Genomic DNA, 22,357 nt, shown 5'->3' with positions numbered 1-22,357 from the left:
GGACATTTAATTACCCCTTTTTAAGCCCTTCTTTGCTACGTTTTTTTCCTCAAGGGCCTTGTCTGATTTCAGGTTCCCAGACCTTACATATGCTTCCATTTCCTTTTTGGCTAATGCTTCATATCTGAATTATGAATGCAGGTGACATTAACCCAGAGTAAACCCTGGCTTGTTTGATCCTAATTTGATTTGTTTTAACTATGGAGGTCAGTTACAAAACATGTTCTTAACAGACTGCCAGTCTACTTTTAACACAATAAAACTTCTATTAAACAAGAAGAAAAAAGGAAATTACATTGCATTAAACAAAATGAAAGGGTAGAAAGATTTGCTGAAGATGTCAGATTCCACTTCATGCTTACTGCTTTTTATCACAATAATATCGTTACACTAGTGAAAAGTCAGCACTTTGCCTGTTCCAGCTCAGGCTGGGACAGCTACCCAGTGGTTTCCTTATGGTGAATTTCTGAGCAGTTGCAGTAAGCTTTTGCCTTCATCTGGTATTTCTTCCTGAAACAAACTACAATGTAAGTACTCAATGACTTCTACCTACAGAGTAAGCCCATGTGAGTTTCCAAAATTTTTTCTGGCACATACCCATACTGACTTTTTGGGTTGTTCTGTTTACTGCAAGTATGGACACATGTCAGTGGGTGCCAGCAGTTTATTTTTCTGCACCTATTCAGTGTACTGAACTGTTCACCTCACTGTACAACCTTATTAAAATGCATGCAAATTAAATAAATCTCCAAACTCTCAAATGAAGCTCAATTACATTTAATTAACTAAGTAATGGATGGTAAACAAAGCGAAAAGTGAACCACTTATAATCAAATTATTATATATAAAATGGCCCGGAAGCATTTGCATTATACTATAGATCATAAAATGTGCAATTAATAAAGTTGTAGATTATTCATATTGTACTGCTACTTTTATTTTTTTGACACTAACTACTTGCTCCCCAGATATTTACCACTGACTTATTATGTACATAGTGATGTAACAATTCTTTCTCTTGGCCTACTCATGAGTTCAGGAAACTAAGTCTCACAAAAGTAAAAGATGACCACAAGGACGAATGAGTGAAAAGCATCAATTGCAATGCCAAAAATATGAATTAAAATGATGGGAATCAGTTTAGTTCTCAATCGAAGAGAGATTCACAATTTCTGTAAATGTATTTCAAGCTGGTGACCCAAAGAATTTTTATGTCTGAGTTGAGTGGAACTAAATTAAACATGATCAATCTTACCTTTCCTTATGTTTGGGGATGGACTCCTGTTTGTGAGCAATGTCAAGTGCATAATACAGAACTTAGGTTCGTGGTTTTCCCTGAACTATTGTTGCTCCTGCTGAACAGGAACTAAGCAACTGCAATTCCAAGTACCTTTGAGCATGATGCAAGATGTGCTGGAATCATGGTTTTGTGCCTGACAGTTGTTGCTCTCCTCTCTTAATTTCATTTGCTTGTATATAATCCAGCAGATGATATTGCATTGTTACCTGTATTACATGCATTATCTGAATTGAACCAGAATTGCATGCAATATTCCAACAGTGGCCTTACCAATGTCCTGTACAGCCGCAACATGACATCCCAACTCCTGTACTCAATACTCTGACCAATAAAGGAAAGCATACCAAACACCACCTTCACTATCCTATCTACCTGCGACTCCACTTTCAAGGAGCTATAAACCTGCACTCCAAGGTCCCTTTGTTCAGCAACGCTCCCTAGGACCTTACCATTAAGTGTATACGTCCTGCTAAGATTTGCTTTCCCAAAATGCAGCACCTCGCATTTATCTGAATTAACCTCCACCTGCCACCTCTCAGTCCATTGACCCATCTGGTCCAGATCCTGTTGTAATCTGAGGTAACCCTCTTCGCTGCCCCCTACACCTCCAATTTTGGTGTCACCTGCACCCTTACTAACTGTACCTCTTATGCTTGCATCCAAATCATTTATTAAAATGACAAAAAGTAGAGGTCCCAGCACCGATCCTTGTGACATTCCACTAGTCACAGGCCTCCAGTCTGAAAAACAACCCTCCATCACCACCCTTTGCTTTCTACCTTTGAGCCAATTCTGTGTCTGAATGGCTAGTTCTCCCTATATTCCGTGAGATCTAACCTTGCTAATCAGTCTCCCATGGGGAACCTTGTCGAATGCCTTGCTGAAGTCCAAATAGATCACATCTACCGCTCTGTCCTCATCAGTCCTCTTTGTTACTTCCTCAAAAAGTTCAATCAAGTTTGTGAGACATGATTTCCCATGCGTAAAACCATGTTGACTATCCCTAATCAGTCCTTGCCTTTTCAAATACATGTACGTCACGTCCCGCAGGATTCCCTCCAACAACTTGCCCAGCACTGACGTCAGGCTTACTGGTCTATTGATCCCTGGCTTTGTAATATGGACATTTTGCAAGTGTCACCATCTATTTCCCTTCAGTCTATATTTTCCATATCCTTTTCCACAGTAAATACTGATGCAAAATACTCATTTAGTATCTCCCCCATTTAAGAGGCTGGGGCTGTTTTCCCTGGAGCATCGGAGGCTGAGGGGTGACCTTGTAGATGTTTAGAAAATTATGAGGAGGATGGATAGGGTAAATAGGCAAAGTCTTTTCCCTGGGGTTGGGGGAGTCCAGAACGAGAGGGCATAGGTTTAGGGTGAGAGGGGAAAGATATAAAAGAGACCTACGGGGCAATTTTTTCACACACAGGGTGGTACGGGTATGGAATGAGCTGCCAGAGGAAGTGGTGGAGGCTGGTATAATTGCAACATTTAAGAGGCATTTGGATGGGTATATGAATAGGGAGGCTTTGGAGGGATATGGGCCAGGTGCTGGCAGGTGGGACTAGATTGGGTTGGGATATCTGGTTGGCGTGGATGGGTTGGACCGAAGGGTCTGTTTCCTTGCTGTACATCTCTATGACTCTGGAACCTGTCCCAATGGAACAATCCCGTCCTTCCCCAGTGGCTGTCTTAGGCCACTCCCATCTCTGTTGTATGGAAGGCTCATTCTGTAAACTTGTATTTAAGTTGTTTTGTATTCTAATTTCTCTGACAGTTCTGTGCGTAATAAACCCTGTTCCTTCCTATTTGGTATTTGAAACAATGTTGTGCTTGAGTTTCTCATGGTCTAACAAAGCAACACTGGTCAAGGTGGTATTGGTATTGGGTGCAGGAAAATTGGATTATGTGGATGTTGGAGAGAAGGAGGGAAAAGAATTCAACAAAGGTTGCCATGTCATATCCACACGTATGTTTTAATAACCACACCAGATAACAATCAGTCATGATCGAATCATTGTCCATTGCTTCATGTCCATTATTGAGAGTGACAAGCTAATTTTAGTGCCCCAATTCTATCTTATCTAGCCAATACTATTTTGAAGTTTTAAAAAAAAATATTGTAAAAGAAAAATTTCTGAACTATTTGATTTGAATAGTGAATATGAAGGGGGAGCTTTAACCTTTGTACAAGTTATGTGCTTCATACAGGAAGCGCAGTCTAAATTCAGCTTACCTGAAAATCCATATATTTTGGCGCCAACATTACACTTTTTGTGTTGATCAGTAATTAGCAAATCAATTTGCATTTATTTAAACTTGCCAGTTATCAAGAATAGAATGTAGTCAGAGTAGGAAGAAGTTTTGGGCTAATGAGGCTGTTTAAATGATGACATTGAACTATAAAAAGTCTTGTTTAGGAAGTTCAAAAACCCTTATAATCATATTTGGCACCTATTGCCAGCTGGTTCCAATTGTCTTATTGTAGTTTAAAATCCTTGAGATGATCTTGATGGGAATGCTCGGAATTTGTCATGTCTTGAGCCATTCTTAAATCCCTGCAGCCAATATCATCATCATGCTGTTGGGTAGGAAGTTCTTGCAATCAGGAACAATAGTACAGCCATAAACTGGTTAAATGCTGAACAAAAGTGCGGTTGCGGGGGGTATAATACTTTTGGTCCATGTTGCATTTCTACATTTGAGTTACCAATTTTAATCATGTAAGTGAAGTACATTGTTATATAAACACGTAATACTTATTCATACCTTTCTGTGGCAATTGAGAGTGCTGATGGTAACCTTGATATCATTGAGTCCAAAGAAGACTTTGGCTCAACCCTCGACACAATTTTTATCAACATCCCGAAAGAATATCAATATTATTGTCCTTGGGAACTCCAGTGCCAGAGTTGGCAACTCTGGAAAGGGACTGTCAGAAAGAGAAGAGTTAGGAATTGCAACTCCAGTAGAGCTGTCATGCTTTCCAATGTGTGGAACACCAGCTGGTGTTCTGCCAAAAAGACAAGTTGATGATCTCTTGAAAGCATCCACAATCAAAGCACTAGCTTTTTTTTTAGATTAGATTAGATTAGATTACTTTACAGTGTGGAAACAGGCCCTTCGGCCCAACAAGTCCACACTGCCCTGCCGAAGCGTAACCCACCCATACCCCTACATCTACATTTACCCCTTACCTAACACTATGGGCAATTTAGCATGGCCAATTCACCTGGCCTGCACATCTTTGGACTGTGGGAGGAAACCGGAGCACCCGGAGGAAACCCACGCAGACACGGGGAGAACGTGCAAACTCCACACAGTCAGTCGCCTGAGGCGGGAATTGAACCCGGGTCTCAGGCGCTGTGAGGCAGCAGTGCTAACCACTGTGCCACCGTGCCGCCCTTTGATTGATGTCATTGTTTAACTCCGAGACCAAAAGCAATTACCAATAGCTCCTCTGTGACTATCAAATCCCACCAGAAGCAGCTGATGGTGAAACAGTTCAAAACAGAAGTTAAATGTTGAGCAACTTCAATAGCAAAACAAGCTGCAGGTGAATTTCCAACACATTCTTCATCAATATCTCTAAAACATTCATTTTAATGAAGTAAAAGAAATCTAACAAGAACTGAAGACAGGCATCATTTCATGCAACGAAGAAATCATTGGTTACAAGACCCAGAAGCACCAAGGACTTGGTCAGTGAGAAGACTGCACCATCCAAGACATCCTTAATAAGTGGAACATTCTTTGTCTGGTAAAATGACATCACCAGCAAGGCAAAGAGGAGAACTCATCAAATAGCAAAGGTGGAGTTACCAAGAAGAACTGGGGAATCGAGAATCAATGGTGGATTGAGAAAGTTGAGGAACTGCAACTCCTTCTCGACAAGCAGGACAACTGGGGCTGTGTCAGGGCCACCAAGGCACCTTGGTGGCCTACTTCCTTGGTCTCACATCGGTGCAGTCTCTCCCTTCTGAGAGACTGAAAAGACTAGCCTTCTGTTTAGAGAACACTTCAAGGAATTCTTAACTGCAATGCAATTATTGATGAGGAAGTCATTGAAGGAGCACCACCCCACCTCCCATATCACCCATCAAAGATGATCTTAGACTGCCACCTAGTTTGGAAGAATTTGAAGCTCACATTAAACCATGAATTGAAAAGCTGCCGAAGTGGATATAATTCTAACAGCGATTTTCAAACTTGGAGGAGAAGGCATGACACATCATCTCCATCAACAATTCCTGAAAACCTGGGAAAGAGGAGAGATCCCTGCCAATCTCAGGGATGCTACCATCACCCTGATCTTATAGAAGTGGCTGTCCAGAGAAATCCACCAAGTCCTATGTCTCCTCCATGACAGACTGTTGGTGACAGTAGTCACCACTGATATTATGACACGATCCTTTGAGGTCAAGATGAGTCAACCAGGGATATGTCATGACTCCCATTTTGTTCACCACCATCCTCCCTGTGCAGAACAACTGTCCATATGCTGGGAAATTGTCTACAGAATGGATGGAGAACTTTTCAACCTCAAATTGTTGAAATCTAAGAAGAACTCAACACTGACATTGTTCATGGAATATCTGTACAGAGGAACCTCAATCATCTGAATGAGATGGGTGCACACTATTTCGTTTGGATAATTGGTTATTTGATTTTCTCTGGGGCTCGGAGTTTTCTGTGAAGTCTGCTCCCTGTTCAGACTAGGCTAAAGCAGACTGCGTGCGTGCCCCCGTTCCCCAACCACGTCTGCAGCTACCTGCCCCCTGCCACCCCAAACCCCGCCTGCCTGCCCCCTCCACCCCCACCCACCGTCCGTGCCCTGGCTGACCCCTTCCAATGGCAGCCGAACTGTACACCAACAGTAAGACTACTGCCTTTGTAGGATAAGTCTCCAAATAGAACCCACACACCCTGCACCCCACGCACACTTACCTTTTTACTGCAACGTTTTGACAAGTTCCATATTTGCCCTATCAGGACAATATTGGAGAGAGTATCTCGGAAGGAGAGTTTAGGGTACACACTTGTGTAGAACTGTAGGGAAAGTGTAAGGGGAGAGAGGGCAGAAGGTCAGTCATTTGGAGACTGCCTGGACTGTTCTCGGCAGCATCTCAGTGAGCCGAGTTCGTTTTTAATCATTGTACCTGCAAACAAAAAACACGATCAGGGTTGAAACAGCTCTTTGACATTGTTTCTATCGGGACCTTGATCTCCTTCAGATAATCCGATATTCGGATAATTGATATTCGGATAATCAAGGTTCGTCTATGTATGGATGACCGTCATCTCCATTCATTCTGAACAGAATCTTCCAGCCTTGCTTAATTGGAAGTTTACCAAAGAGTAGGTCTCAGCCTTATCCCCAAGAAGACTCAAGTCCTTTATCAATCCATCCCAAGGCAAGTTCTTGTCTCTCTCCATTACAGGAGAAATCCTCCCACATGGGGAACATTTTCCCGACTTGGGAAGCCACTCTTCATCTAAGGCTGACAAAATCTGGAGACCCAACACTGCATCAAATCTGCAAGCCCCACATTTGGTTGCTGGGGCAGTTCTTCTTCCGAAACTGGAACTACACACAGTCTCATCTTATGTCCCTGGAGAGGTAACATCAATATTGTTTGAATTGGTTTCTCCATAGCTCAGATGATAGTCATACTAACATCGGGGTCCTTGATAAAGCCAATAGTAGCAGCATCAAGGTAGTGATCATCTAAAACTAACTCTGCTGGGTCAGCAACATGCTTAGAATGCCTGAGTTCCAAATGCTAATGCAGATCTTCTTTGCCGAGCTCAAGGATGTCACTTGAACGAAAGGGCTGCCAAAGACTACCGAAAAGCTTCCTCCAAGAAATGCAACATAAACATAAATGGCTTGAAGGCTCAAAGGAAACTGACTTTGAAGAAATTCCTGTATGAAAAGAATAGAAATTCTTTCAGAATGCCTGTTAGCAAGAGGAAGCATGGAAAAGGCACCTCAGAAAAGAGTGCCAGTGATCTTGAGGCCGAGGACCATATCAACCTTCTGGAAACACCAAACAAATGTGTGGCTGGAGATGTGGCACTGGGTTTGGGCTCATCAGCCGTACAAGGATCCACAGAAGCTGGACTAGTGAGACATTACCTAGATTTTCTTAACAAGTGGTTGCCAACAATGACTTATTCAAAGGAAGGAGAGACAAAAGCATTAGCAGAACTATCATGGTGACTCTTATGTTTTCTTCTTCCACTGTCCCTGACAGTGGGTGGGTCAGCATGAGATGCTTTTCAGAAGAGCAATGCAAACTTGACGACCCGAATTCTCTTCTGTTCGAATTGGATAAACTTATCTGTTATTCTGTATGATAGTGGACTTTTATTCACTTGTGGAGCGTTGTAGCCTAGCTGACGTCCTGCTCCCCTGCCTCAGTCTCAGCAAAACGCTCAGACACAGTATAGGTTTATCTCCTTCATCTTTATTCTGGGCCCTGGAGGGAGAGATAATGATCACCAATGTACACAGAAACAGAAGTTCATGATCTTCTCTGGAACAGCAGTTTCTCAATGAACTCTATAGTTATTTGACAGGGAGGAGCATCCAGATAAGGCAACATACGTATTAATTGGGTGACTGTTACAATCAACGAGTATCAATAGCAGAGACCAAGCCCTTTACTGTTATACAATGAATGTTCTTAACCTCACTAACTGGATCCATACAATGGATACTTTTCAGCTTGTTAACCCATTACCTTTGCCTCCAGCACCCCATTGTTAACTGTTAGTTATTATCTGATCTGAGTCATGCTCAGCTGCACTTGTTGTTTCACAAAAATCAGAACTTGACGCTTTCCTTGCCTGCTTATACCCTATACACATTCTCACAGCCAACATTTGCTGACCCCTAGTTGCTGTGAGAGGTAGGTGGCGAGCTGCCTTGAATCTCTGCAGTCCATGTACTCTAGGTGTACCCAGTGTTGTTAAAGAGGGAATTTGAGGATTTCGACCCAGCTTCAGTGAATGAACAGTGGTATATTTCCAAGTCGGAACGGTGAGTCGTTTGGTGGGGAACTTGCAGGTGGTGATGGTTTTGATAACTAACGAACACCTCCTGAAGCAGGTTATTCCCTTTTGAAATTTGGGATTCTTGTAATTCTGACCTGATGGTTGTAAGAGGAAAAAGCCTCGATAACATGTCTCTTTTTAGCAAAACCCGAGCTCTGTGTTACCAAGCAACTAGATCATAGAGTCATCAACTCCCTACCGTGTAGAAGCAGACCATTTGGCCTGTGTCCTGACCTTCCAAAGAGCATTCCATCCAGACTCATCCTGCTGTCCTATCCCTACTCCCCTGCATTTCTGAAGGCCAATCTACCTAACCCCCACATCTTTGAACTGTGGGAAGAAACTGGAACACCCGGAGGAAAGGGAGAATGTCCGTGTGGAGTTTGCACAGTCGTCTGGGGCTGGAATCAAACTCATCCCTGGCGCTGAGAGGAAAATGTTTTCAGTAAGTTACTGATGGCAAAAGGTAGAGTCATAGAGATATGTAAAGCATGGAAACAGATATTTTGGTCCAACATGTCCATTCTGACCAGGTATCCTTTTTAAATTAGTCCCATTTGCCAGCATTTCACCCATATTCTCCTTTAATTGTTCCTATTCATATACACATCCAGATGCATTTAAACGTTGTAATTGTAACAGCCTCCTCCACTGCTGGCAGCACATTCAATACAAGCACCATCCTCTGTGTGGAAAAAGTTGCCCCTTGGGTCCCTCTTTAAATATTTCTCCTCTCACCTTAAGCCCTCTACTTTTGGGGAAGGCAATGGTATTATTGTTAGACTGCTAATCTAGGGACCCAGGTTCAAGTCTCTCCATGACAGATAGTGGAATTTGAATTCAATAAAAATCTGGAATTAAGAGTCTGGTGATGACTGTGAATCCATTGTTGATTGTCAGGAAAAAAGCCCCCATCTGGTTCACTAATAACCTTTTGGGAAGGAAACTGCTGTCCTTACTCAGTGTGGTCTACATGTGACTCCAATATGGTTGACTCTTAGCTGCTGTCTGAGCAATTAGGGATGGGCAATAAATGCTGTCCTTGGCAGAGATGCTCTCATCTTGTGAATGAATAAAATAAATAAAAATCCCTCAACCTGGGGAAAAGGCCATGCCTATTTACCCAAGCCATGCACCTCAGATTTTATAAATCTCAATAAGGTCATCCCTCAGCCTCTGAAGCTCCAGGGGAAATAGTGCCAACCTATTCAGCCTCTCCCTGTAGCTCAAATCCTCCAACCCTGGAAACATCCTTGTAAATCTTTTCTGAACCCTTTCACAACGTCCTTCCTATAGGAGGGAGACCAGAAGTGTATGCAGTACTCCAAAAGTAGCTGAACCAATGAACTGTTCAACTGCAACATGATCTCCCAATTCCTATGGTCAATGTGTTGATCAATAAAGGCAAGCATACCAAACACCTTCACGTATTATCTACCTGTGATTCCACTTCCAAGAAACTGTGAACCTGCACTCCAAGGTCTCTGTTTAGCGACACTTCCCAGGATCTTACCATTGTGTGTAGAAGTCCTACCCTGACTTGCCTTTTCCAAAATGCAGCACCTTGCATTTATCTGAATTAAACTCCATCTGCCACTCCTTGCCTCATTGGCTCATCTGATCAAGTTCCTGTTGTACTCTGATAATCTTCGCTGTCCATTATACCTTCAATTTTGGTGTTATCTACAAACTTACGAACTATACCTCCTATGTTCAATCCAAATCATTTACATAAATGAGAAAAAGCAGTTGACCCAGCACTGATCCTTGTGGCACACGATTGCTCACAGGCCTCCATCACCACTTTCGGTCTTCTGCCCTTGAGCCAGTTCTGTATCCAAATGGCTAGTTCTCCCTGTATTCTATGCATCTAATCTTGTGAACCAAATATTTAAATTTGTTTTTTACTTCTAATTTAATTTGAGTCAGCGTCCAATCATTTGAGGGCTCAAATCACAAAAGACAGTTGAAGTAGATTTACTATAGAAATTTTTAAAAGTAAAATTGGCAGCACGGTGGCACAGTGGTTAGCACTGCTGCCTCACAGAGCCAGAGACCCGGGTTTAATTCTCACCTCAGGCAACTGTCTGTGTGGAATTTGCACATTCTCCCCATATCTGCGTGGGTTTCCTCCGGGTGTTCCGGTTTCCTCCCACAGTCCAAAAATGTGCAGGTTAGGTGAATTGGCTATGCTAAATTACCCATAGTGTTCGGTGAAGGGGTAAATGTAGGGGAATGGGTCTGGGTGGGTTGCTGTTCGGAGGGCCGGTTTGGACTTGTTGGGCCAAAGGGCCTGTTTCCACACTAAGTAATCTAATCTAATCTTGACACTGTGAACATAGTGTTTGCAATATGTGCTCGTGAAACATGTTTTGTGCATTTAACCCCAGGAGCTAGTGGAAGTGGAGAGATGGTTTGCACAATATGCCAAGAGGAATACTCTGAAGTACCCAATGAAATGGTTATTTGTGACAAATGTGGACAAGGTAAATTAAAATTTGAAAATAACCTTTGATATATTTTCATGAACGTTTAAACAATGAAGTATTACACTGCTATTTTTATCAATAGGTTATCATCAAAAATGTCACATGCCTAACATAGATTCCAGTGTGATTGCATCAGATGCCAAGTGGTTATGTCGCCAATGTGTCTTTGCTACTACGACAAAGGTACGGTATGATGACGAGAATTGTATTTCTTTTCTGACAAATGATAAAATGGAATCAGTGAAGTAAATTACAATAAATTCCCAAGTACTAGGAACTGGTGTAGAGAAATAGATTTTGAAAGGATAAAAAGTGCAAAAGTTTTGTTTACAATAAAACATAATAAATACTACCAGAAGTAGTCCATTCAGCCCCGGAGCCTGCTCGACCATTGACTAAGATCATAGTTAATTTATCTTTTGAATATCACATCTCTATCTATTCCTGTTAACTTTTGACTCCCCTGCCTCATAAGAATTGGTTTAACTCCAATTTAAAAATATTTAAGAACCCTGCTTCCACTGCTTTCTGAGGCAGACTGTTCCAAAATTGCACAATGCTTTTGAGAAAAGAATTCTTGGTGCTAAAAAAGCAACTCGTAATTTTAAGTGTCCCCTAGTTCTGCACTTAGCCATAAGAAGAAACAACCTTTTCATGTCTGCACGGTCAAGAGCATTCAGGATCTTTTAAACTTCAATCACTTTGTTCTTCCCCTTACAAGGACCAGTGGAATCAAGCCCAATCTGTCCATTTTATTTTCATAAGAGAGGTCACTCAATTCGGACATTAATCTAGTAACTCTTTTGATCCACCTTTAACACATTGACATCTTAGTTTAGATAAGGGGAGACCAAAACTTTGTCCGGTATTTGAGATATAGTCTTGCTGGCTGTGTAACCAAAGCACAATATCCTTGCCTTTCTGTTCAATTATTTGTAATAAAGGATAACATTCCAAGAGTCGCTTTTGGTGCTGTAACTGTGTACTATTATATTGTGACTCATGGACTGAAACATGTAGGTCTTCTTAGGTAGTCAGTTATATAATGAAACATTTTTCAGCTTCAGATTTTGTTTTACATTGTAGAGGGGTGGCGCTCTTAAGAAGGGACCGAATGCTAAAGCTCTGCAAGTCATGAAGCAGACTTTGCCATACCAGTTGGAGGACCTTCAGTGGGATGTAGGCCACAAAACAAATCATGAACAGTGTTACTGTTACTGTGGAGGCCCTGGAGAGTAAGTAAAATATATTGTGATTCAGATATTGCTTAATTAGGCTTTGTGGTCATTGGGGAAAATTGTAAAAGCGTCTTTTGACTGCGTTGTACGAAGGATAGCCTTTGGAAACAATGATTACTAGTTAATATATTTGCTGCAAGATGCTGTACATTAGTAAAAGCCATTTTTATACTACAGTGGTGACTACTTCAGAAATAATCCATTCACTATAGGATACTTTAAGCTGCCTGGTGGTTGTAGGAAGGGCTACATAAATTCCACCTTTCTTCCTTTGTCTAAGAATCCATTGTAATTGATGGGATCTGACCGTTAATAGTACTGAGTTTCATTTCAGGGTCAGAATCAAACACTGCCATTCATTTCACAAGGGAATGGCTGTAAATGTTACCACTTGGTGTCCTGTTCACACACATTTACCGATGCTGAGGCAAATGTTCTTAATTGCCTTACAGCATCCTGTTATCACTTGGTAAGTCCAGATGTCCCTATCTTCTGCATTCTTTGAGTTTTCCCCCTTTTCTGAGCCTTCCTGCCTGTCTATTTTCTAGTGCAGTAAATGTGTTCTATAATTCACATTTTAGTCTAAATATTTAAAGACAAGTTTTAAGGCTATAGACTTTCTTAATAAGATACCAAAAATATGCCCGCAATAGTCTTCAAGTACTGCCTGGTGATTTTGCCTTTCATTCTGAGATGACAGGCTAAATGTTTTCTTAATATGTAGCAATCAGCGCCAGAAAGACACCAATCTCAACAGTGCAGATTGATCTGTCAGCCTTGTCGTGTGCTAGAGTTCAGTTTGAGCTGAGTGAAGGCTGAAAATCCATTTTCTTTTAAAGCATTAGATTGTGGCTGTACCTGGAGCCAAGTGGGAAGAGCCGCCTCCATCATCTGTCCTTCCAGACTTCATTAGTAAGGAAGGCTGGCTGATTCTTCAATGTCCAGGATCTCCATAAACCTGCCACTCCCAAGTATCACGTTATCAATGTAGTAACCAATTATATCCAAACTTCATAGAACTTCTTGAATTAGCAAATAGTTCATTCATGGGAACTATCCAATGATTTGCTGGATGTGTGCAAAGGGAAAACTGTGAAAGGAATTAAAATTATATAAGGATAATAGGTTCAAATCCATAGAATGCTCAAATCGCTTTATAAATGCAGTATATTTGCATTTGCAGTGAAGCTGAATACCTACTTAGTCTTATGAGATAGGATACACTTTTTTCAGCTTTGTAGATCTGTTTGCTTTTGTGGTGTCAGTGTGGTAATGGGATGCCTTCCTACATTGAGTGAATGCAATAAATTGCATTTTTTTTTCCAGCTCTCAGAACATCCCTTCAATTAATAACTGAGTGGAGTTGTGCATGAAATTTGTGCAATTTATTAACCTAAAAATGTGTTGCTGGAAAAGCGCAGCAGGTCGATTCTCCTGCTCCTTTGATGCTGCCTGACCTGCGCTTTTCCAGCAACACATTTTTAAGCTCTGATCTCCAGCATCTGCAGTCCTCACTTTCTCACAATTATTAACCTAGAGATCCAGGTAATGTTCTGGGGACCTGGGTTCAAATCCAGTCATGGCAGATGATGGAATTTGAATTCAAAATTTTAAAAATCTGGAATTAAGAGTCTAATGATGACCACAAGTCCATTGTCAATTGTCATGAAAACCCGTCTGGTTCACTAACATCCTTTAGGGAAGATAACTGCCATCCTTACCTGCTCTGGCCTATATGTGACTCCAGACCAAAGTAATGTGGTTGCCTCTTAACTGCCCTCTGGGTAATTGGGGATGGGTAATAAATGGCTAGCGATGCCCTCATCTCGTGAATGAACAAAAAAAGCATTTGATCAATTGTTGATTTTGTTTTCAACATATTGAGCCAAGAAACCTGGGAATTATTAATTTTAAATATTGTGGTATGTTTGTCATATGCTGCTGTTAGTTTTTCATTTAACAAGTGCAACACAATTTAGGCTGACACATTAGTATGCTCAAGTCCTGGAGTGAGGTTTGAATGGAAGACTGAACTCCAGCTGTGAACCATAATGTCTTCTAAACTAATGCTGTGACCTTTATGAAGAAAGGTGGTAAAACAGGTTGTTGTGATAGCCTAGAGGATGAAAGCATTGCTACAATATCTGGCTAGTACATAAGCAGGTTGGTAGGCCCAGTCTTTGGTTTGTGCTCACTTAGTTCGGTTCAAGGAAATGTTGTAGAATGAAGACATGCAGAGGAAAATGTTGGCCATGATTTCGAGATTAGGCCACATGGGGTTGACAGTAAGGTCACCATCATCCCAGAGGATCATGCTCCCTCATCAGTGAGAGAGGGACAACTCAAGGTGTTTTAACCTAAGAGTCATCATGCCTCCAGCAACAGATGAGGTTGAGAAGGTGGGACCTTCATGATTACCTTAGCCACTATGGGAATTGAAACTCTGCTGTTGGCATCACTATGCATCACAAATCAGCTGTTCAGCAACTGAACTAACTCACCCCCAAATTGATATGAATACTCTCTTTATAGTCAGCAATTTGACAATTTAATTTCACTGTTTGGATTTACCACTGCTGGTATTTGTGGAATTCATGCACTGCATTAAGTGATTGAGGGGGAACAACAAAGATTAGTAGTTGGTGAGGTTCAGTGTATGAAGGAAACAACAATGTAATATGTAGTTGAAATAAAAGCAGTGCAAGAAAATCTCCGGTCTGGCAGGATCTGTGGAGAGGGAAAGTTAATGTTTCATGTCAAGTTACTCTTTGGAACTCTGTAGTGTGTGGTTAATCTTTTTTTATCCTATAATTCAGCAGAGATAATTTGCTGTACTCAAGATATCAACTTATAAGCACCAAAGAGAGTGCGACCCAATATTGTTGTTTCTGTGATGGTCCAGTACTGGTGGTTCTTCATGAATTGAATTCGGTTACGTTTCAACAGCCTGGAACATTTAAGGATTATCTATAGGCTACAATGTATTTTGTCTTTTGAGAGGGAAGACTATCATAACCATATAACAACAAATAGGAATTTAGTAGCTACATATTCTCATTTAATCTATTAAACCAGCGAGAAACGTTTTCTCATGGGCATTTTATATAAATAATCCAAAATGTTCCTCAAACTCTCCTTTCTCAATTGCAATTATACTGTGACAGTGGTCAACTCTTTAAAATGAATATGTAATAGAAGGTTTCATAAAAGATAAGTCAACTTTTACTATTTTTAACAGATGTTTAATTGTATATGTACACTTTTGCTTTATTTTTGTTAGCTGGTACCTAAAAATGCTGCAGTGCTGGAGGTGTAAACAGTGGTTCCATGAAGCCTGTATACAATGCTTACAGAAGCCAATGCTTTATGGAGACAGGTGATGTTAAATATTAATGTTTAAAGCATGTCTATGATTTTTGGTTAAATTGAATGTATTTCCATAATATTATAATACCTTCATATCTATGTCTGACTATATGTTGACTAGCTCACTAAAGTAAATATTGCATTAACTTATTGCTGACAAGGAGTTAACCGAACAAGTAGTCTTTTGGTGATACAGTTGTTGGATTTCACTTTAAAAACAGCTAAGTGATTCAGCTGCTTTAGGTGAGAAAGTGTACACCATTGTGCATAGCTGCTTTGAGAAGTTCTCACATTGCTTGCCAGATGTGATTTAGCTGACTCAACATCAGAGCAAAACTAAAACTTCACATCAGCATAAGCTGCAAAGTATAGCGAACTTGCACGACAGTTTTTTGTATTTAATTTCAATTTTCTTATGTATTTGAATTGTAAGTTATTTTGCCTTATTTGGATGACAGAAATGCATGTTTAAGTCAAAATGTGTGCAACTCATAGCAGCAAGGCAGAGAGAAGACTTGCAGGGATGACACCAGAAAAGTACGTGTGCACGTAAGACTGACAGGCTCTGTCAATGTTCCCTCGTAAATAGAAGGCTGAGGGGTTCATAGAAAGCTAACCTTTCTTTGTAGAGATCTTTAAAATTATGAAAGGTTTGGCTGAGGTGTTGGCAGACTATTCCCCACAGGAAGAAACAGTGGAGTTTTTGACCCTCAGCATAAGTCAATAAGAATTCCAGAAGGAATTTGAAAGAAACGTGTTAGTCAAAGAGTGGTGAGAATGTTGAATGTCAATGTGTATCTTGAAAAGCTTTTAATCTCTGTTAAAGTATATATTAGTGTTTAGATTAGCTAAAGACATGCTTTTAGTTCTGTCACTTTTGGACTCTGTTATCTGACCAACTAGAAAGATATTGAGCATAGATAAAATATCTCCAAGTCGGTGAATTTGAGGCAGAGTTTGTTTGAGTCTGTCATAACTATGAGTTGACCTTTTTGGAAATCTGAAAGCAAGTTTGTGATTTATCTTGGTTGCAAAATTTATGTGGAGAAGATGCATAAACAAGAAGTAAATCCTATTATGTAGGAGAAACTAATCATTTATTTAAGTTTAAAATGTGTGCTCATGTAATGCTTTTAACAAACTCGACATCCGAGACAGCTTCAGTCAGTTAAATACTTATGATGTTTAGTCACCATTGTAGGCAAGGATTTGAAGCAGCTGATTGTATGCTGCAAAATTTCAAACTTACACATAATAAAAATCTGTTTGTGATGTTAGAGTGTCTTAGATAGAAGTCTTCTGTTCTTAAATGAAGTCCTGTGAGATATTTCACATCCATCTGACAACAGGCAAGTGACACCTGAATTTAACATTTTATCCCAAAGTCCATGTCTCAAAAGTGCAACATTTTCTGTGATGCACTGAAGTATCAAAGCAATTCTGTGTTTTACTCTTCAAATGAGGCGGAACACACTGCTTCAGAAAGTGGCAATGTTTCTGCTAAGCATATAGAGTGCCAAGAATACTCCACGCTATGAAAAGGACATGGAAGCTCTGGGGAGAGAAAAACAAACAAAGGGTTGCAAGGCTGAACTAGAATTAAGAGGTTTTAGCTGTTGGAGAAGATTGTGGCTTTCTTTGATTTAGAAGTGACCAGATAGAGGTCTTTTAAAATTTTGATCAGAATGAACAGGATAAATATCTTTGCTCCAAATGGTTAGCATGTGGAACTTGTTACCACAGCAAATGATTGAGGTGAACAGTTTAAATGGCTCTTGTTAAAAAAGCTAAGTACATGAGAGAAGGGGGAAGTGAGAAGAAATGCTGAAATAAGAGGAGATGGAATAGGGTGAACGATTTTCATGCAGTATAGATGACACACAGCTTAGTTGTGCTGAATGGCTCACATCTATTCTTAAATTCCTCGTAATCTGGAAATACCATTGTCATATCTATATTGATTAAAAAGGATTTTTTTGTCCATTAGGTTTTATTTATTTATTTGTTCCGTATGCAATTCTGGACCAGAATACCTCAAACGTCTACCTTTACGTTGGTAAGTTATATGTAATTGTTTTGCTTCAGTGTTTTAAAACCTACAGTATTATTTTGCTCAAATTTATCAAGAACTTTTATAAATACCAGTTGTTCTGATGGCATTATGATGGTTCTTTTTGATGATCAGGAGATTAAAGTCAATGTGAATGATAATGTATTTACGCTGAAGTGATAACCTGTAATATCAAACACATTTGAGGACTATGCACAGTTCTAATTATAATTTTAAAATGTTGACTAATATTCAAATCAGTTAATTTATTGTTCATTTCTTGTTAGAAAATAGAAACTTTAAAAAGTACCCTAAATAAATGGAATCAGTAACTGTAAAATGTTTGCAGTTTTAGTTCTGCCGCCATCTGATTTATTTTAACAAGCTATATAATTGGATAAATTTGTCAGACTCTGATTGATCTATCCCTCAGAATCGCTCTTGGTTTTGAGTTCATCTGCAGTTTTGAGCGTGTGCTGTAATTGACTAACAAATGAGTACTTGAAGAAATGTGATGAAACCTATGCTCCTCAGTGGATATTAAAATACTTTCGAACACCTTTCTCTCCCAGGGTTGACATAGCACACTTAAGCCTTTACAATTTAAGTGTTATTCATAAAAAGAAGTATTTTGATTCTGAGCTTGAATTGATGAATTACATTAATGAAAATTGGGACAAACTGCAACCTGGTGAGGTAAGGTCAAATTATCGTTTAGCACTGAATACGACTGACTTGTGTTTAGCAGAGTCAATTTCCAGACTGCTGTTTGTTGTATGTTATGTTTATGTGCAGCAATATTTAAACTGGATAATTTTGCCTCAAATTATTTTCTGTAGCTTTTCAGTGGAAATATAATTTTAGGTTTTGTTTTAAAATGTGCATTTAACACTAAATTTAATGATGGGTTAATATTGAAGTTCAAATTGAAAATTGACTAGCTGGTGTATGTTGATACTTGACAATATAAATTTTTGGCAGAAATTTTATCTGTTCTGTTAGAGGGTTAACTTGAATGTGTCATACATGAATATTTTACATTTAGTTTGGAGTATTGATGCACTCTAAAGTAGAAATAATTAAAAGCATATATATTCTCTTAGTTTTCTGAGCTTCAAAAGTACACTATTAATTTTTATGCAGTAGGTAGATCTGTTTGAAATTTATATCAATGTAACACACTGATTGAATTTGCTGATGTTTTGTGAATCAATAATTTTATGGGGCCCAAACAATAAAATGATTTTGAATTTCTGTCATGTTATTCATTTGCAGCTTGTTGATACTCTAAAATCGGATCGATACGAGTATGTTCTGGAAGCCCTAAATGAGAACAAATGCATGTAAGTGAGAGTTTAGATATTTTTGAATTAATCTGCAATGTTATTACACACTAATGGAATACTTGAACCTGGGATTTGTAGTTAAGAAGTAGGGACACTACCACTATGCCATTTGAGCCCCCAAAGTGCAGGTTAATCCCAAATAGGTACAATGGAATCGACTGTGTACAAGTGTAAAGAAAATTCCACTGAAATAGATTTCTGCTATTAGCCTTTGTGCATGTAGAAAAAGAAGGTCGTGAGTAGAACTCTGTTTAGTGAAAATATTTTCTGCCAGCTTGTCCATCACCCCAACTTTACTGAACTATATTTGCACTCTGCTCCTTTGTACGTTACATTCAAAGTCCCCACATTTTTTGATTTCAAATCCTGGTGAATTTTAATGCTTTATGAATGTTATTGCAGAGTCTGCAACAATACTTTAATGTAACAAAAGCAGAAATTACTGGAAAGGCTCAGCAGGTCTCGCAGCATTTGTGGAGAGAAATAGAGTTAATGTTTCGGGTTGAGGAAAGCTCACTGAACCCAAATCGTTAAGTCTTGATTTCTGTTCACAGATGCTGCCAGACTTGTGGAGCCTTTCCAGCAATTTCTATTTTTGTTTGACTTCCAGCATCTGCAAGTTTTCCAGTTAATATTTCAATGTAATTTGACAGTGGTCACTGCATAAGAGGCTGTTTGGCTACCTATGTTCTTGTAAGAGCAGTTCAACTAGTCACATTCCTCTGCTCTTTCCCTTAAAGCAAACAAATAAAAAGGATAAAAGTCACAGCCAAAGAACTGTAATAGGCATTGAACTTTAGTAAATGGTTTCAGGTGCAGATCTAACATTAGCAGGCTCTTTTTGTATTGCAATTTATAAGATGCTGGCAACTTAATTTTTCAATAAGTTTCCAAAATTATTTTCAACAAATCAGTCGAGATGGGATGGAATTAATAAGCTGAACTTGTTACAAAAAATTAGTGGGTAGGAGATGACATTTTGTGATTTTGAGAAGTTCTTTTTTGGTTCTTTAAAAATGCAAATGGTTGACGTTCTTTATATGCTTATTTTCCTTTTGCATGGATTTTAACAAGGTTTTTGATGAAGTTCCATAAAGTAGTGTGGTCAGCAAATTAGAAGGCCGTGGGATCCATGGGAAAGTGGCAAATAACATTCAAAATTAGCTCAGTGGCAGTAACCAATGGGTTTCTTTGCTTAGCTGAATGGCTGCTTTCAGTGGACTTTCACAGTGCTGCTTACTGTTCATATCTTAATCTTAAATATAGGAGACATAATTATGTATGTAGATAATTATCTGTAGGGTTCCTAGTGAGGAAGAAAGCTGTAAACTGCAAGGAAAATAAGTATGTTTTGGTCAGATGCTGGAAAGTGGAATTCACCCTAGTAGAGTGAAGTAACACATTTGCAGAGGCATAGAGTGCGGCGGGGGGAATGTTCTCTGCTTACCACAGGAGTCCATCTGTTGTGAAATTGCCTTTTCATGGGACGTTATTATATTAAAACAGCTAATTAGTAATAGTTATTGTATCTATTATTCTATTAAGTTTCCAATAGAGTTAAGTTATTCCAATTCCTTCTTTCCTTTTTTAATTGTATTTTAACTATAATGGATGAATAAAGTGTTTTGCTTGAAATCAGGTCGCTTGACCCATTGAATTGTACTTGGAAAGCAGCACCTTACGTTTACCTTTAAAATAAAAAAAATTGTCTAGAATACCTTTTGAATTTTGAGAGCGTTTGGTCTGGTTCATAACAGAGGGTAGAGAGGTGATTTGTAAGGATGTGGTAAGGAATTAAAAATCTTTGCTTTAAGGAATGTTGATTCAGCTGTTAGTTTTCTTTGGTACTTAGGCGGTTGAAAGATTTACTTGACCTATACAAAATTAAGAGGCTCAGGTAGTGAATAGTAATGGCTGTACAGGACATTGGTTAGGCCACTGTTGGAATATTGCATGCAGTTCGGGTCTCCTTCCCAGCGGAGAGATGTTATGAAACTTAAAAGGGTTCAGAAAAGATTTATGGGGATGTTGCCGGGGTTGGAGAATTTGAGATATAGGGAGAGGCTGAACAGGCTGGGGCTGTTTTCCCTGGAGCATCGGAGGCTGAGGGGTGACCTTATAGAAGTTTACCAAGTTATGAGGGACATGGATAGGGTAAATAGGCAAAGTCTTTTCCCTGGGGTCGGGAGTCCAGAGCTAGAGGGCATAGGTTTAGGGTGAGACGGGAAAGATATAAAAGAGACCTACGAGGCACCTTTTTCCACTCAAAGGGTGGTACGAGTATGGAATGAGCTGCCAGAGGAAGTGGTGGAGGCTGGTACAATTGCAACATTTAAGAGGCATTTGGATGGGTATATGAATAGGAAGGGTTTGGAGGGATATGGGCCAGGTGCTGGCAGGTGGGACTAGATTGGGTTGGGATAGCTGGTCAGCATGGACGGGTTGGATTGAAGGGTCTGTTTCCATGCTGTACGTCTCTGTACGTTTTCCTTGGAGCTATCACTGACTGGGGGCATACATTTCAAGTAATTGGAAGAACAATTAGAGGGTAACATGTGTCTGGAATTTAGGGCCTGCAAGGATTATAGAGGCTGAAATATTCACTATATTTAAAAACTATTGAGGTATATTGAACTGCTGTAACCTTGCAGGGTGATACTAAGAATTGGACAGTAGGATTGGTCTGGATAGCTCCTGTTTGACTGGCACAGACATGATTAACTGAACAGCCACCTGTGACATAGATGTTCTATATTTCCAAGGTATGCACTGTGGCATACCGCAAGAAGAATGTCTTTTCTCTATGCAATTTGAAAATCTTTGTCGCATTTTGTTTTGTCTAATCTGGTCATTGGAATCAGGTTCATGTCTGGCAAAGAAATAAAGAAGAAGAAACATTTATTTGGATTGCGAATTCGTGTACCTCCGGTTCCTCCGAATGGTGCAATGAAGACTGAAGAAATTACTGAGGATGTTTCTCATGAATTTAAAATTAAGGGAAGAAAATCTAGTAAACCTACACCTGTATCAACACCTGTTGCTGCAAAAAGGTAAAGCAATTCACAAAGCTGTTGTCTTTTGGCTCTTTGAAGAGAGATCTGAGACAAACTGAGTTGCCATAGGCAACAGAAATACATTCTGGACCTCAGCACGAGCTGTCAGACCATTCTGAGATGCATGAGCAATTTCAGTAATGCATGAAGACTAACTGTGTCATTCCATGAAGTGAGATTCTGCATTTTTACGTGAACTTTAAATGTCAGAGAGTCTTTAGTGTCTCTTCCACCTAAGATAGATAGTCCATTCTGAAGTTCATAGATTATTATCCTTTTCTTTTAAAAATAAACTATTTTTTATTATAATAGTGCTCTTACTTCCTTGCGTACAATCACAATCTGATCTTAATACCCTTACTGCTTTCTGTCCCAAGTTATATATTTTAAAAATATATCATTGCTTATGGTTTCATTGATATCTTGTATTTCATGACTTATGGCTCAGATCAC

General features: G+C 39.5%; 1 protein-coding gene across 3 annotated transcripts in view; it reads left to right on the top strand.

Moving 5' to 3' along the window:
• The window catches only part of mtf2 (metal response element binding transcription factor 2), a 51,738-nt gene that overhangs the window by 12,733 nt on the left and 16,648 nt on the right, over nucleotides 1-22,357 (top strand). For all 3 annotated transcript variants that reach the window (XM_072574669.1, XM_072574668.1, XM_072574670.1), the window contains 8 exons: nucleotides 10,753-10,848; nucleotides 10,934-11,034; nucleotides 11,938-12,086; nucleotides 15,370-15,465; nucleotides 17,443-17,511; nucleotides 18,078-18,201; nucleotides 18,781-18,848; nucleotides 21,713-21,901. In XM_072574669.1, coding sequence (XP_072430770.1) covers nucleotides 10,753-10,848; nucleotides 10,934-11,034; nucleotides 11,938-12,086; nucleotides 15,370-15,465; nucleotides 17,443-17,511; nucleotides 18,078-18,201; nucleotides 18,781-18,848; nucleotides 21,713-21,901 — 892 coding nt within the window. The remainder of the gene's footprint in view (nucleotides 1-10,752; nucleotides 10,849-10,933; nucleotides 11,035-11,937; nucleotides 12,087-15,369; nucleotides 15,466-17,442; nucleotides 17,512-18,077; nucleotides 18,202-18,780; nucleotides 18,849-21,712; nucleotides 21,902-22,357) is intronic.

This window comes from Chiloscyllium punctatum, chromosome 7, assembly GCF_047496795.1.
Source record: "Chiloscyllium punctatum isolate Juve2018m chromosome 7, sChiPun1.3, whole genome shotgun sequence".
In the NCBI taxonomy this organism is placed as follows: domain Eukaryota; kingdom Metazoa; phylum Chordata; class Chondrichthyes; order Orectolobiformes; family Hemiscylliidae; genus Chiloscyllium; species Chiloscyllium punctatum.
The sequence above is the reverse complement of the archived record's forward strand: the minus strand, read 5'-3'. Positions and strand labels throughout refer to the sequence as shown.